At 40.7% G+C, this 16,262-nt stretch overlaps 1 protein-coding gene across 6 annotated transcripts in view; it reads right to left on the bottom strand.

Moving 5' to 3' along the window:
- Nucleotides 1-682: 682 nt before the first annotated feature.
- KIAA1549L (KIAA1549 like) overlaps nucleotides 683-16,262 on the bottom strand; it is a 124,859-nt gene continuing 109,279 nt past the window's right edge. For all 6 annotated transcript variants that reach the window (XM_062620251.1, XM_062620250.1, XM_062620252.1 and 3 more), the window contains 5 exons: nucleotides 15,795-16,142; nucleotides 10,969-11,066; nucleotides 9,035-9,180; nucleotides 6,527-6,678; nucleotides 683-1,736 (listed from right to left, as the gene is read on the bottom strand). In XM_062620251.1, the coding sequence (XP_062476235.1) occupies nucleotides 1,455-1,736; nucleotides 6,527-6,678; nucleotides 9,035-9,180; nucleotides 10,969-11,066; nucleotides 15,795-16,142 (1,026 nt within the window). In that variant the 3' untranslated portion in view covers nucleotides 683-1,454. The remainder of the gene's footprint in view (nucleotides 1,737-6,526; nucleotides 6,679-9,034; nucleotides 9,181-10,968; nucleotides 11,067-15,794; nucleotides 16,143-16,262) is intronic.

The raw sequence follows: 16,262 nt of genomic DNA on the forward strand, positions 1-16,262 counted from the left end.
TACTGTCCCATTCAACTAGTTTGATTTTCTTTTGGGATTGTATTCATACAACAGTGTGGTTTAACAATCAGTGACCTTTATCTTGCACAATATAAATTCAGCATAATTTCTGGAGATGCTTGCTTTTACGCAGAACACTACTATTTTTGTTAATCCATGTAACTGCTTACTTATTTACACATTAATATAATAATTAAGTCCTCTACATTCAGAACTTTCTAGGTGTGCATTCACTGTTCCAGTGTAATCAAAAAACTCAACTGCAGCTTCAGGTAGCACTTTCTGGCATCACTTTAGTAGATAACATTGTTTAAGAAAGAGAAAAAAGCACTGTGTTAAACAGAGGTTTTCTTGTCCAGGCAGGTGTATTCATTATTACAGGTTGAAAAGAATTGTGCAAAGGTCCCAGGTTTACCAGCTTCACATGCATTCAGAGTGAAAAGCTTGAATATAGAGCAAACACGAATAACCCTTCTTCATTTATCTGGAAGCTTCTAGCACCAATATCCTTTGTTTGCTCTTCCTGCATCGTATTCTTTCACAATGAGAAAAGTCTCCTCCATAACTCATCAGTAGCATCTAGGGACAAGGTAGCCACCGATTATCAAATTATCATTCACCTTCTTCACAGTCTTCTCTCCTTTCACCTCTTTGTACTGTTAATAGGATGAGGAGAATAGGGGCTATTTCCTTTGTTTGCTCTTCGTGCATTGTATTCTTTCACAATGAGAAAAGTCTCCTCCATAACTCATCAGTAGCATGTAGGGACAAGGTAGCCACCGATTATCAAATTATCATTCACCTTCTTCACAGTCTTCTTTCCTTTCACCTCTTTGTACTGTTAATAGGATGAGGAGAATAGGGGCTATTTACAGGATATTTATTTGTATTATTTACTAACCACAAATTCTTTTGGTTTGAATGCAATCTCTAGAATGAAAAGACTGAATGACTGCATTGTTGAAATCAGCATCCCTTATACAATGTCCTACAGCAAACAACAAACATGCCCCCTTCTGCACCTACCATGGCCTTTAGCTAACCACATTCTACTGTATTCTCTTCTTGAATCAAGGTTTTGACATGCAGAAGTTATTTTCGGCAGCTCTACCTTGGGCCTGCAAATGAAACACTGCGTGGCACAGACATGTTCAGCAGCATCTCTAATGATGATGGGTCATAATAGAAGGAGCTGTGTGACAAACTACTGCATATGATCACTCTTACCCATATTAAACAGTTATACCTGGCAGCATTTCCTTAGCTGGCAAGCAGAATTATATGTCTTCAGAGTCCTGTTGCTGTACTTTAAGTAATTTCATAGTATTGACATTCCAGACAGAGAAAAATGCCCTCACCTTGGCACAATTCACAGCAAATTTGTAACTGAAAATTAAGAGTTGCTTTTTAGGCTACTCCAGGTTGCATGATACAAATACTGTGCACAAAAGATATTAGACCTGAAACTCAAACATATCTGTTTGCTTCTTGGCCAGCTTAGCAACTTCTTCTCTTATTGCCTTTACAAGGGCAGCTGTAGAAATGTTGGTGAGAGGAGCATCAGACGGGTCATTTTCTGTCAGGCTCTGCTGGGAAGCTGCAGTGGATGGCAAAGGAGCTTGCTCCAGGCTGGGATGCATGCTTGCTTGCTGGCTGTACTGCCGAGGCAGTCGGGAAGGAGAGTTATGTTGGTAGCGCGGCCTCGGATAAGCCTCAATGTATCCAGGAAGTGGAACCTGTAGAGTATTTAATTACACAAAATTATACAGAACAATTGATCCATAGTGCCACCTGCCAGGTAACACAACCGTCCCTGGGGCAGAATAAGGTGGAATAGATAGGACCATATGAAGAGAACATAAACCTCATAATCCTAAGCATACATTTACAACTGTCTATGTTGGTACGTGCCATTCATGCACACATGTCAATGTACTGGGCACTCGGCTCCCCAGACTGTGGCAGCAAAAACACCTATCAGGGAAAACACTGCATGTCCTAATATACTATCACTGCAAAAAGTCAAAGGAAGAAGACTTTTCCAAAAGTGTGGTCTCTGCTTACTATTCCGCCTAAACAGTTCAATTATTTGAAACAGGCAGCAACACTATATTGCAGGACATCAAAAAGCTTAGAACAGAAAAGTAGAGTTCACTGACTTGCAGCCACCACCTAATCTAAGTTAGCCAAGTCTCCAGACTTACCGCTCCTAACAAGAACACACTACATAAGCTTAGGTACACCAGCCTGGAAACTCAACAGGGAAAAAGAGGTTTGGAATCTCAGAAGTGTCAGGATCTCTGGCCACATTCCATGGGGGATTCACTGTTTTACTCTGTTGTGACTTCACTGAATGCAGCCCAATGTTACACTGGCTAAAATTAAAAGAATAACTTAGGCTGTTTAGTTACTGTGAGATATTAAATTTTCCTCACAAATCCATGAAACACGATACCAGTCTTTACTGTCCTCAGAAGTTTTTAATGCATCAAATAAAAATAGCATTTATGTTTTGCAAAAGTCTATAAAACAGGAATCTACAGCCCTTCATTTTGAGGAAGGCTTTATGTTGTTACAGAAAGCAACCTATAACCTGTTCCTAGGACAAGATAATTTCTCCTTGAGAAAAAGCTTGCCAGCTAATCACTCTAGTCCTTGCCAACAACAAGTAAGGAAAGTTGGGTGATGCTGTTCTGTGAACTGAGTCACTCAGAAAACTACACTTATCTACACTATACTCAGAATATGACACTTAGAATCATAGAATAGTTAGGGTTGGAAAGGACCTTAAGATCATCTAGTTCCAATCCCCCTGCCATAGGCAGGGAAGCCTCATCACCCTCACAGTAAAGAACTTCTTCCTTATGTCTGACCTGAACTTCTCCTGTTTTAGTTTAAACCCATTACCCCTTGTCCTGTTACCACAGTCCCTACAGAAGAGTCCATCCCCAGCATCCTTGTAGGATCCCTTCAGATACTAGAAGGCTGCTATGAGGTCTCCACGCAGCCTTCTCTTCTCCAGGCTGAACAGCCCCAACTTTCTCAGCCTGTCTTCATCCGGGAGGTGCTCCAGTCCCCTGATCATCCTCATGTCCCTCTTCTGGACTTGCTCCAACAGCTCCATGTCCTTCTTATATTGAGGACACCATAACTATACACAGCACTCCAGGTGGGATCTCAAGAGAGCAGAGTCTCACGAGAGGGGCAGGATCACCTCCTTTGACCTGCTGGTCACACTTCTTTTGATGCAGCCCAGTACACGGTTGGCTTTCTGGGCTGTGAGCGCACACTGAAGCGAGCTCATGTTAAGTTTCTCATCGACCAACACCCCCAAGTCCTTCTCCACAGGGCTGCTCTGAATTGCTTCTCCCAACCTGTGCCTGGGATTGCCCTGACCCAGGTGTAGGACCTTGCACTTAGCCTGGTTGAATTTCATGAGGTTGGCAGTGTCTCGCCTCACAAGTGTGCTGAGGTCCCTCTGGAAGGCATCCCTTCCCCCCAGCATATCAACAAAAGCACATAACTTAAGTGTTGTCAGCAAACTTGCTGAGGGCACACTAAATCCCACTGTCCATGTCGCCGACAAAGATGTTGAACAGGATTGGTCCCAACACCAACACCTGAGGGACACCACTCGTTACCCATCTCAAGTTAGACATTGAGATGTTGACCACAACTCTCTATGTGCAGCCATTCAGCCAATTCTTTATCCACCCAGTGGTACATTGGTCAAATTCACGGCTCTCCAGTTTAGAGACCGTTCATTAACTTGTAAGTTAATAGATGAGGTTTTGCAATGTCTAATGACTAAAAAATTAACTTTGTGATTATTTTTGCTTTAAATTTGCCTTAACATATTCGACTTCCCAAATGCATTAAAGTCTGGCATAAGCATATAATACAGGCAGCCAGACTGGTATCTCAGCTAATTTCTGTGTGTCAGTCAAGTTGAGGTGTAAGGTCCATCACCAGGGCTAAGGCTGTGCTGGAATTCTGCAGAAGCTGGCTGAAATGTCAAGATGGGGAACATCTCCCAGTTGTACATACCTTCTGGGGAGCACAGGACTGCAGAATGACAGCTTTGGAATTCTGCTTAAACCCCATATTGGCTCTGGCCCCATAAGAGTTTAACTCCTTGAGTGCTTTTGAAAATTGCCACTTCAGGCATCTAAGAACCTGTTAAAGCCTGACCACAAAGATTCACTCATGCTCCTTATGATCTCCGATAGCCTTCAAGTGACGAAGAGAATGTCAAACACAGTCAGAATAATGTTGATAAGACAAACACAGGAAGCAGGCATGATAGAAAAGTGATCATTAAATGCAGTTGCCTCTTCAGTTTACAATAGATTATTCAAGACATTTTAGTAGTACAACGTGAACAGGCCACTAGAGGCCACCGGGTTACTACTTTCACTAAGCAGCATCTAGCAATTTGGAAAATAACTGCATTGTTGGATACAGTTACCCTCTCCCACAAGACATGGTGCTTCAATACTTACCATTTAACTGAGAAAATAATACACTACAGTAAACTGAGCTTATAAGATAATTTTTTATTGTGCAATCTCTGTTTCCTGTGTTGTCTGTTTACAGCCCAGCTAGCGGAAATGCATGCAAAGAATTTCATTTTTCACCCTATGGATATTAAGCCACTGTTCTTACGAACAGTCAAGAAAATCTTGCAAGCATGATCAAGCTATACTCTAGAGGCTCAGAAACCAGAAATCATCCAGAAACTCAAAGCCTCAATATTACTTTAGATCTTTATTTTTTGCAGTTTTATTCAGGCTTCTGATTGTATTGTGTTGCTAACACTATTACTAGTTCCTCTAGCAATGATTTTCAAATAAAGACAATTTCTTGACAGATTTGCAGTCATTGGGAAGTGCAGATTCATCGTGGAAGCTGCAGTATTTTTTTTGTTATTCCTGCAAAGTCACAGGAGGGATGAAAATCTGAGCACCAAGTTGGTAAAGCTCTGTAATAGGTAAATGAAGTTAAAAGGAACATTTTTTTCCTTTGAATTCTGTATTGCCACAGTTATTTTTCAGGCAGCTTCTCACATTCTTCTCCGTTCTTCTATGTATGGTCCACTGGCACTAACTGCTATTCCCATCTCTTTCCCTGGAAACAAGGAAACCCACAACAGGGTTACACCCTTCTCTTTCCAGAGAAGGACACTTGCTTTCCAGTTTCAGCCTCCACTTTAGACACACAATACCTGACTTTTTTCATGGGACTGCAGCCAAGGAGTAGAGGTACAAAAGGGAAAAGAACTGAAGATAAGTGAAATACTTTTCCTGATTTGTTTGGGGGATGGAGGGGTTAGGTGGTTCTTAAAGTTTGAATGATTGCTCAGATACAACAGCTCTCCTGGATTTAAAATGTCAGTAAGGTAAAAACAAAACAAACAAAAAAAACAACCCCAAAACAACAACAAAGAAAATAAGGTAGTTTTCACTGCTTTTAAAGGGCAGCTCTGGGGAGGGAATCTGTACCACAGCATCACAAGCCTCCCAGTGTCAGGGGCACAGCAGCAGATGCACACAGCTTACAGATGAGCCTCTTTTTCCAACAGTTCAGCGTACAGATTCAGGCATGCATCTGACAGCTAAACTAAATTCTTTTCCTCACAGGCATTAGGAGCAGTAATAAAGATTTGCCAACAAATAGCCACTCCCAAAAGCATTTATATCTCTCGCTTAGCTGCTCAAAGCCAACTTAGACTGTAACTGCCATGACTAGAATATTCTGTCGATTATATGCACAAGGAAATAGAATCTATCTCCCAGTTTGTTTAGCTGAATTGGTTCTGCATAAATACCGGATGTGAGCCTAAGCAGCAGAACTGATCTTTTTTTCTTTTCCACAGTGGAAAAAAGCCCTACATTTTAGAAATTGTTTCAAACATCATAAACTGTTGCAATTCATTTTAGGATGTTTCAACTTTATTTCTTTGAAATGTAGGTATAGTCTGAGCTAAAAATTACATCTTTCTTAGACTAGGATTGTGCAACCAATGATTTATTTTATGACCTGTCACTCCAGCCTGCAGGAGGACTTGAAGCACTATGCAGCAGGGAGAGCTGCAGCAGTGCTGGGAGCTAGGATTCAGGAGCTGGGCTGTCTTGAGAGAAGCCTCCAGAAGGGAAATATGCTCCCCAGCTTCCAAACAGCACAAGGCCACCTTGAGAGGCAGCATCATTTAATCCTGCCTTGTGCCTATCCAATTATTTAACTTCTGTCTTAGGAAAGAAAAATGGTACCTAACTCACCAACTTTAAGTGTGTGCCAGTCCCTAACCTAGTGAATGTTTATACTCTCTAAAGACCCTGCTTTCAGTTCATGGGATGGACAGCTAAGTATCTATGCCCTCTCTCACAGCTTTTCATTACTAGTGATTATTCCCATTCAAGGAAGAATTATCCATTTCAGATTCTTTGCTGATCACTTAGTATTGCTTAAATCCCCTCCTGTGCAAATCACAGAAAACATATGCAGTTAGACAAGCAAGGATGCTTACTGAGTCTGCCCACTGCCCTGGTAATTCATTCTCTCCAGCATAGGGCATCCAGGCTTGGTTCCTGTATGCAGTGGGTGGGGTTGGGATAAAATAGCCTGTGAAGCCAGGTCGGTTTCCTGCTGGTATGGCAAACACTGCTGGTACGGTATTTCCTATTAAAAAAGAGAGTAGATATAATTAATAGCTGCCATTTTCAGTTTTGAATTAGAAGATAGTGCTTATAAAGTAACTCATTGGTGACTGTGAGAATGTGACTACCATAGGCTGGATTTAAGGTGCTCACTATTTGCCTAGAACACCTCTATCATGCTGGGAAATACTGGAGAAGGCAAGATTTGCAGTTGTCTATAAATAATACACAGCCTTCAGATAAAGAAATGAGGATTTAGTCCTTGACCCTTGTAACAGCTGATCTTCACCAAAACTTCGAATCATTAGGAAAAAGGGGGGGGAGGTTCTGCTTATATTTGCTTCTTTGTATTTAACTTTTAGCTGTTGTCACCATGGGTTTCAGAGTAATGCACCTTTCTCTTCACAGTTTACATAGTCTGTCGTCATGTGTCTAGGCAGAATTAAACTGTCAGAATTAAACTGTCTTAATATCTCTAGGCACAAGACCTATAAAAATTAGTGATACATTTAAAGGGTTGTAATCTCAACAACCCCCTCATAAAACTTCCATGCTTCCATAAAAAATACCGAGGTTGCACCTGCTCAATTCCTTTCCTAGGAGCAGTGTACAACTGCAATAAATGATGCAGTTACGACTTGATTTAAATATTTTTAAGGAAAGTTGTTGACACCAGTTCAGTTTTATCACAGAACAATTGCCTCCAGAGCAGAAACATATCATCCATTTTAACATGGCCTCAAAAAAAAAAAAACAAAGAAAAAAAAGAAGAAAAAAACAACAACAACAACAAAAAAAAAAATGGGAAGAAACCATGAGTGATTTTTTCATCCAAAATATAGACTAAAAACTTGTATGTTATGCTTTACATTTACACAGCGTTTTCTACTGCCAGGGACTAAGTCCTAGCTTTCATTCTGACACTGGGTTGTAGTGCCTTTTCTCCTATGTCAGAAGAATGCTGGAGTCACTGAGCCCTCAGAGAAATAGTCACCATCCTGTTGCTATGGAGAGGTGGGATTCATGATGTATGCCTGCATGGCAGGTAGCCATGGGTATCTCACAGGACCTCTAGACCAATTTCCTCAGGCCATTTGGTTTGGAAGGAGGTGGACTAAGAGAAGAGGTGTGGGCAATCCTTGTTCTTCCCAGGTCATAAACAGCAGAAGGGTTGCTAATTTAAATGAGTTAGCAAGGCTAGAAATAAGTATTCTTCAGACATGTACAGAGAAGAAAGTGCTGCTTCTGTAGATGGCATGTAGCTTCTACACCAAAACACTCTTAATTTCACCACAGCAAAATAAGCCACTATTCAAAATAAACAATTAGCTGATGTAACACCATATTCCAAATTCTTAGTGCAACATCGTTATCATAGAGCTGATATTGACGGGCTGCATGAGAGTGACATGAGGCCGTTTCATACCAAATCAGCACCTGCAGCAATGTTTCTTCATATATTGAGGCAATACAAATTTATTTTCCTACCAGAACATTAGAAACACATGTGTTACAGTTTCCTCGCAACTCTCGTCTTTCCGTATACTGCAGCTTTTTGCAGCAGATAGCATCTATCATATATGAAATTTTCCTCCAACTATCCCCAGAATTATTCTGGCAAACTCTGCAATGTACACAAAAATCACTTTGTCTCTTCTGAAATGCAGCCGTTCTGCAGTGGTAGCAGAGCACACCTGTTTTTAACATACAACAATAAAATGTCCACATTGCTGGAAATGACAAAAAAATATATCACAGAGTACATTACTTGAGACATGAAGAGCAGGCTTTGGTAGACGGCATATTTTGTAGCTAGAAACGCTTTAAAATGAAAGGCTGAGCATCTGCTCTTTTCAGATTCACATGCACCATTTGCAGAAGGTATGACAGTAAGTGAAAGCAGAACAGATCCTTCAAACCTGCTATATTTAATTAATTGACAACAGATTTGCATGTCCACATTAGTATTCTCAGTAGAAGATGTTGAATAAAATGCAGGTAATTATTACTTCTGAGAAAGCTAAGAAAGATTTTTTTTTTTCTGGCAGATTAAAAGAGCCATGTCAAATAAACCTACTAATGTAAAGACTTTGAACCAACAGAATCAGGTTTTTTTAATCTTGTAAGGTCTTCTCTATAGCTCTTTGAGAAAGCATATTCCACCAAAGAAAAGCTATTTCAAGTATTTTTTCAGCTAAGTGTCATCCAGATACCATCAAAAGAGCGTATTAGCTTAAACTTATTAATATTAAATCACCTAATACAGTTTTTCTCCAAATAATCATCTATGTTTGCTGTATCCCATACATTCATTTATATGCAAAATAAATTATAAGGCTCTCAAAGCTGCAAGTCATATGTCTGCATAATTTTTTCACCTGAGTGAAAAGCTGACTGATCAAGTGGACCAACAGACAATGGAGCTCTTGAGCCTGGTGCAAAAGATGCCTGATCGTGATGCTGGGCCTGATCTGCCCCACTGGACTCAGGTATTCTCACTTTGCTGCCAATATCTGATGTAGACCTGTGCATTAAGAAAAAAAAAAAATAGAAACTTTTGTCATTGTGACTGACAGATGAGATTCATGGCCACATGCATGCCTACCAGCTACAGCTGATGACAAGCCAGCTATCTGGTTTTGCTCTGGCATGACAGAAGTTTGAAGAACAACTAGAGAACAGTACGTCTGGAGAGGTCTGAGAACAGCTTCTTTAGCTTGGTCGCTACTTTGCCAAAGCATGTTATTGCCATCTCACAGAGCCCTTGCTTGCTGCTTCAAATTCTTGTGACATGCAACACAAAACCCAAAACTTCACCAGAGTTTATCAACCCCAGACTGCAGACACTACCATATTACTAGAAGTATATATGACATGGTATCATATGGTAGGAGACTACTATGCCAAGTAATGTTAACTGGACTTGGGAAGTACTAACATCATTTGAAATGGTGTGTCCCAGCTGCTTCAGAACTAAAATGTAATTGATGAACAAGAATGTCAGCAGACAGTGTCTATGTTCTGAATATTTGCATGCAGTTCTGGTGTCATTAGCAGCCAGTAAGGAAAGTCTCCTCTGGCCTTGGTGCTCCACAGTGATGCTCAGCAGGCCTGCTGTGCCTCCAACTGCAGCTGGCATCAGGCAGCACCTAATAGCACAGCACTGGAAGCTAAACGAGTTAATGCACCACAGAAGTGGGACAATTCCTGAAAAAGCATTTTATAGAGTGCCTTGGTGTGAGGAAGAAGCAGAATGTATGAACTGAGCTAAGGCAATCCGGCTTTTGCAAGGGTTTGGCTTCAGAAATGCAGGTATGAAATATCTGAAAGCTAGGCAGAAATCCCAGATCCAGGGTACTCAGAAACATCTTGCAATTCCTCCATAGCTTGTTGCAAGTCCTTACAATTGAGACAAGCAGGGAAAATGACAGTGCTAGTTATCTATCTTACTACTGCAATATACTGCACCATTATGTGAGTTGAGGCAAAGCATGTTTTAAAAGAAACTGGAGCCTGGATTTCCTAATTTTATTGAAAATGATTCGCTAATCGAAGACAAAATTCATTGTTATTGCTCTCCTCTTCATACTGAAATGAAACAAAACCAACTGTACCCTGGGCTGCATCAAAAGGAGTGTGACCAGCAGGTCAAAGGAGGTGATCCTGCCCCTCTACTCTGCTCCCTTGAGACCTCACTTGGAGTGTTGTGTACAGTTCTGGTGTCCTCAACATAAAAAGGACATGGAACTGTTGCAACAAGTCCAGAGGAGGGCCAGGAGGGAGCACCTCCTGTATGACGACAGGCTGAGAAAGTTGGGGGTGTTCAGCCTGGAGAAGAGAAGGCTGCGTGGAGACCTCATAGCAGCCTTCCAGTATCTGAAGGGGGCCTATAGGGGTGCTGGGGAGGGACTGACTGTTAATTAGGGACTGTAGTGATAGGACAATGGGTGATGGATTCTAACTTAAACAGGGGAAGTTTAGACTGAATATAAAGAGGAAGCTTTTTACTGTGAGGGTGATGAGGCACTGGAATTGGTTGCCCAAGGAAGCTGTGAATGCTCCATCCCTGGCAGTGTTCAAGGCCAGGTTGGACACAGCCTTGGGTGACATGGTTTAGTGTGAGGTGTCCCTGCCCATGTTAAGGGGGGTGGAACTAGTTGATCTTAAGGTGCTTTCCAACCCTAACTATTCTGCGATTCTATGTTTCAAATTTCATTAATGTGTTTTTTTAAGTGGTTTGTAAGTGCCCCTTCAGGGTTTGCCCCAGTTTGTATTTAGAGCTCATACCTATGATAAAACAACAGATAAATACCTCCTGAGAGATGCAACAGCCACAGGACCTGTTCTGGGAGGGACAGGCGGTGGAGGAGAACCCATTACCATCTCAGGAAGCTGGGAAAATCTGTAAGCCTGTACAGGAGAGAAGTAAATATTTTCTGAAACACCAAATTAAAAACCAAAAGCGAGTCAGAAATTAAGTACCTGCTTCACATGCTGGCCAATGGGAAGTTAACTTTTTGTGGCATCAATAGTAATTGCATTTTATTTTAGAAATTACAGTGCTTGGGTGATTTTCAGATGTGGGAGTAAATGTGAACAAATGAGTTCAGAGCCCAGATGAAGCCTAATTAAAATAAAGCGTATTAAACACTGTCTCTGTGACATTTGTAACCTTGCTGGCAAAACAGATCTGTTATGATTATGTGAGCATTTTCACTTCCTCCAGAAACAAAGTTTTTAAAGATTCAGAAAGCATTCTCAGAGCAGCATCAAGTGAAGTAAAGCTGCCTGTGAGCAATGCATATTACAGCCTCTTCCTTTCAGACTTGCAGAGAGGAAAATTCTTCACAAAAAAAAAAACACAAAAACCAACCAAGCTTTGTAACATTCTAAAGCAATAACAAAGGTCTCAAACAGTACAGCAATTCAGAAGAACACAAGGCCAACCCACTAAGCCACAACATTAAGCATCTTGCCCATGGGAATTCTGGATTTCGTCATTAATACATGTGAAGGATGAGTAATCGCGTGAAAGAAACACACAACATTCGAGAATTGAGATGTAGGACAAAATTTTACCTTCTAAATTATTTGTACTGCTGTAGATTAGAGGTCATAACTTTGATAAAAATACTTAAAGACAGAGGGATGATATTTCTCTAGCACTTTGTTGACACATTTCTTCAACACATTGCAGTTTTGGGCTGTTCTGCAGTTTTGTTGTCTTTACTGATGACGCTTCTGAGCAATGCACAGGATTAAAAATAAGATCAGACCAATAGCAAATAACAAATGGTGGGGAGGCTGCCCGGTATCAAGACATCAAGACAAAAAATAGAGTCCAAAGTCTAATGGTGGTTCTTTAGATCTGTAAAGAGGTATGTATGTGGTTTAGTCAGTGAAGCTCCCTCCACAAAGAGCAGAGACAGCTAGAAACACGTTACCGTACCATGAGTCACTACCTCCTGCCTGTAGAAAGAGCCTACACCATTTACATGATTAGCTCAGACTTAACACCTACATCTAGGTTTGAATTTGGCAATATAAGTCCCACACTAAATATCAAAAAACACTATCTTTCAGTACTCATCTTAAATCTTACACATTTAGACAGAGTTCCAATAACTTCCTCCTCAAATTGATGCAAAACTGGGTTAACACACAGGAAGAGTAACTTAATCAAATACTAACTTTCTGATGTCAGTATCTCTAAGGGAAAAGCAATACAGATAAGTGTCTTTCTCCTGCCTCTCACTGAACCCCTATTATAGCAGGGCAGAGATGCTCAAAGGCATGTCTATAAAGGCATGTAATTTTTCCTTTCATGCCACAATGTCTCCTAATATTTACTTCCAGCATGTTACAATGGTATTCAAAGTATTTCTATATCAAGGTGGAAAAAAAAAAATAATAAGGCAATGGTACATTCCGTAGCCAGAGGTTGGAAATACTGATTTTTAATGAAAGAATTGTATAGAAAAAAGAAATACTGATTTTGCATCAAAGAAAACCTCAATTAGATTTCTCCTAATAGTGCTGGACAGTGACTCTTCTGCATCTGCAAAGCTGGCAGGGCTCTTGCAGGCTGAAGCAAACACTTCCTCTGGCTCCACAAGCCTTTCATCCCACATCTTGCTCTCAGCATGCATTTGAGAACATGAAAGTAAGTATGAAATTAATTCTCCCCCTACTGCTGTTTGAAAGGAGCAGCATGTGAGCTAATGTTTCAAAGTGGTTGGTGACTGACTAAGACGGTGGATAAAGACACAGAGGTAGACTTGGGGGTTCTCTTGTGTATTAGTGGATGTGCTTTGGCAAATGGGTGTCAAAAGAGACATTTTAAAGGATCACAGAGAACAGTTCACAGAGAGCAGAAACATGCTGTGACTTGCACTGAAAATCTGGGGGGAAAAAAGAAAATCAGATCACTTATTTTACTGTATACATAGGTGATGAACAATTTTGAGTGACAGGCAATATTCTGCCCATGGCTACATGAGCATGAATAAGCCTATGCATGGGCAGATGGAATCCTGTTAAGGGGAAAATTCCTGTTCAGAGATCTGCTACACCATGCTAAGGAACAGTGCATCCAGGGGGACAGCAGCCAGCCCTCTTTGTGCTGACCTTCCACAGACACCAAAACGGATACGAGAGGATCTCCAACAACATTGCTAGAATTTCTCCAAGAATCGGGTCATTAGTGTTCTCCTGCATGCAACACATTAGTGAAAAAAAATGTTCACAGGCTAAATTAAACCAAAGATTTACTACAGATGCCTATTACAGGTTTGTATGAGCAATTAGTTTACAGGCTAACTGCTGTGATTATAAAAATAAAGTCACTTCACTGAAATTTGTACACTTGTAACCAGCAAAAAATAAAATAAAAAAAAAACAAACAATAAAACAAAAAAAAAACCAGCTGATTTCACAGGAAATTTGCCTAATTTTATTCTTCCGAATGAGTTTATCCTTAAAGAAAAAGTTCATCACTTTTTTTTTCACAAAAACAACAAAACACAACCAACCAACAAAAACAAAACCAAATAAAAAATAAAACCAGCCAAACAAAAATGAAAAAGAGAAACATCCTGCATTGATTCCAAACTCTATTTTGTTGGAAATAAGGACTTGTATAATAACAAAGGATATAACAATCACGGGCAGAAGTAATCACATGTGAGATTCAGGACAGACTACACAGGTACCAGACTCAGACTGGAACTGACTTTTAAGGAAGGGCAAAAATAAATAATTGTAAGTTTGGACAGGTAACATCCTGCCCCACATAACAACATGCCAGTGCTCAACTACCTCTCATTTCCAAAGGTGCTGGAGGCTGCTGCTCATACCACAGCTCACCAAGCAGACACCTTTCCCATGTGCCAGCCGCCTCACGTCCAGCACTGCCTGTGGCAACACCTTCCCCGCGGCTGCTCACTGGAGGTGTTCCAGGCAGGCAAATGGCTGCTTAAGTGCAAAGAATGACAATTCTTCCATGTTTTTCCTACCTACGGGCCACTTCCCACACACATCTCAGCTGGGTATTTTCAATTCCAGCCCTTTGTCGCCATTTGAGAGCAAGCCAGTACGTGGTGTGGTTAAAGTACAGCTCGCATTTGTGAAACTGATACACAGCATGCTACAAATTAACAGCCTTTATCCAAAGTCCAGCAGCTCATGCCTGTCCACATCTGTGGCCATTGACTATCTGCAGGTAATTTTTAACACTATCTTCAAAACACCAGAAAGATAAGGAAATGCTTAAAGGTGCTAAACACAATGGCGACTTAAAGAGTAATTATTTGTATCTGAAGTCTTAGAAAGCAACCAGTGATGCATTCACCAAAAAATATGCCTATTGCATTAAAAGAAAAAAAAACCTCAACAACTTTTTGCCATATAATAAATTTTATTTCATTTTAGAAAGATTCTCTGAAGTGTCAAAGTAATTTGACTAGCCATTAGCTGCCTCTTAAGTCTGTAATCGAATTCTAACCACAAAATATGATTATATGCTCTATGAAGTTCATCGGACCAATTTCAAAGTGCCAGAAACAACCTTTAGCAAGATTTAAACAGCCCCAGCCTGAATCTTTGCAGGAAGTGCCATTGGCTTTCAAATATGTTCAGAATAGCAGAGAAACAGCATCCTTTAATGTTGGTGGGGTTTTTTATTGTCTTGTAAGGAAGTCAATATTAATAGTTATTTTGAACTGAGGTCATTATTCTGCATTAGTAAGGGACTCAGTTTGAAATGCATTCTTTAAAAAAAAATAATTTCTGACAAAAAAAAAGCGTTAAAATGAGCAACTTTTCACGCTGATATTGATATATGGGCTATTTCTCATTGGAAAGCAATCACCTCTTGTTCAGATTTGTACCTGACACATAAGAAGGAAAATATGTTGTTGAGTTTCACAATACTGTGTGTGGGAATTTAGAGGTAGTTACCCATACAAAGGGTGCGCATAATGCTACTGCAACTGCTATATTTATACCTACAAAATTCCATTAATAATTTGCACCCATGGATTTAAGTTCTTAATTCCTTTATTAATCTGTGACGTAAGGACATGTTAGCCACAATTGGAGGCTAGAAAATGAAGGGTAAAGAGTGACTTACGTAAGGTTAACCAAGAAACCTCTGGAATTAAGCCATCTAAGGTCACAGGTATAATGCAAGATTGACAGTAACAGCCCACATTTCAGGTCACTCCAATTACTGCTCTTGGTTCACTCTCTTGCTCTTCAGTGATGGACCTTGTCCAGAAGCATTGGGTGTTGTGGGCCTACACAGTTTTTCTACAAAACCAGACTGCTTCCTAATATGCATTCATTGAAGAAGAGGAGACATGCAGGCATGGTTTTGATCTGCTGAACCGCCTGGATCTTAGTGCAGGCTGTTTTTTCAAGCACAGTTTAGACAAGATAACCTTGCTACTAAAATAGATACTGAGTATTCCTGCAAGAGACAGGTATGGTTAAAAATACACACACACACCCCTCTACCCACACTTATTTAACATAAGCACAGCTTTACATCTGGTTTTAAGCATGGAAACGGGGATACTTCTTTTAAAAATGTGTCTCAGAGCAGCATATTACAGTATACTAAAGAGAAGTTTCACTTACTGGTCTTGGTAAACTGTACTGACACACTTCTGGTCTGTATGTAGGTACCCACTGTACCCCTGCTCTAGGCCGGGTCATGGTACCAGGAGCACTGGTCACAACCTCAGAGTAGGGCAAGTGTGGTGCAGAGCTGTAAGCCTCCTGCCTGCTCTGTCCTCCATGGCCCGCAGAGGCCAGGCTGAAAGCCTCTTCCAGGAGCATGTGCATCTGCTGCCGAACCTCATCGATGGAGGGCTGAGAACTTAAAGTCGAGGTCTCTGAGTGGCCCTTGGCCTGACGGGACCTGGCGTAGCCCCGAGGCTCATTGACACAGTCGACATTAGTTTCTTCTATAATTTCAGGCTCAGTCTGTTGGATGAAATAAAAGCACATATACTTAAAAAGCTTTACAAGATAGTAATTGTGCTGCTCAACACAAAACAATCTCAAGCACAGATGTAATGTATACAAAGTCAGGAGCTGTGGCAA

This window comes from Pezoporus occidentalis, unplaced genomic scaffold (genome assembly GCF_034315485.1).
Source record: "Pezoporus occidentalis ecotype Australia unplaced genomic scaffold, CSIRO_AGI_Poc_V1 ctg22, whole genome shotgun sequence".
NCBI classification, from domain to species: Eukaryota; Metazoa; Chordata; class Aves; order Psittaciformes; family Psittacidae; genus Pezoporus; species Pezoporus occidentalis.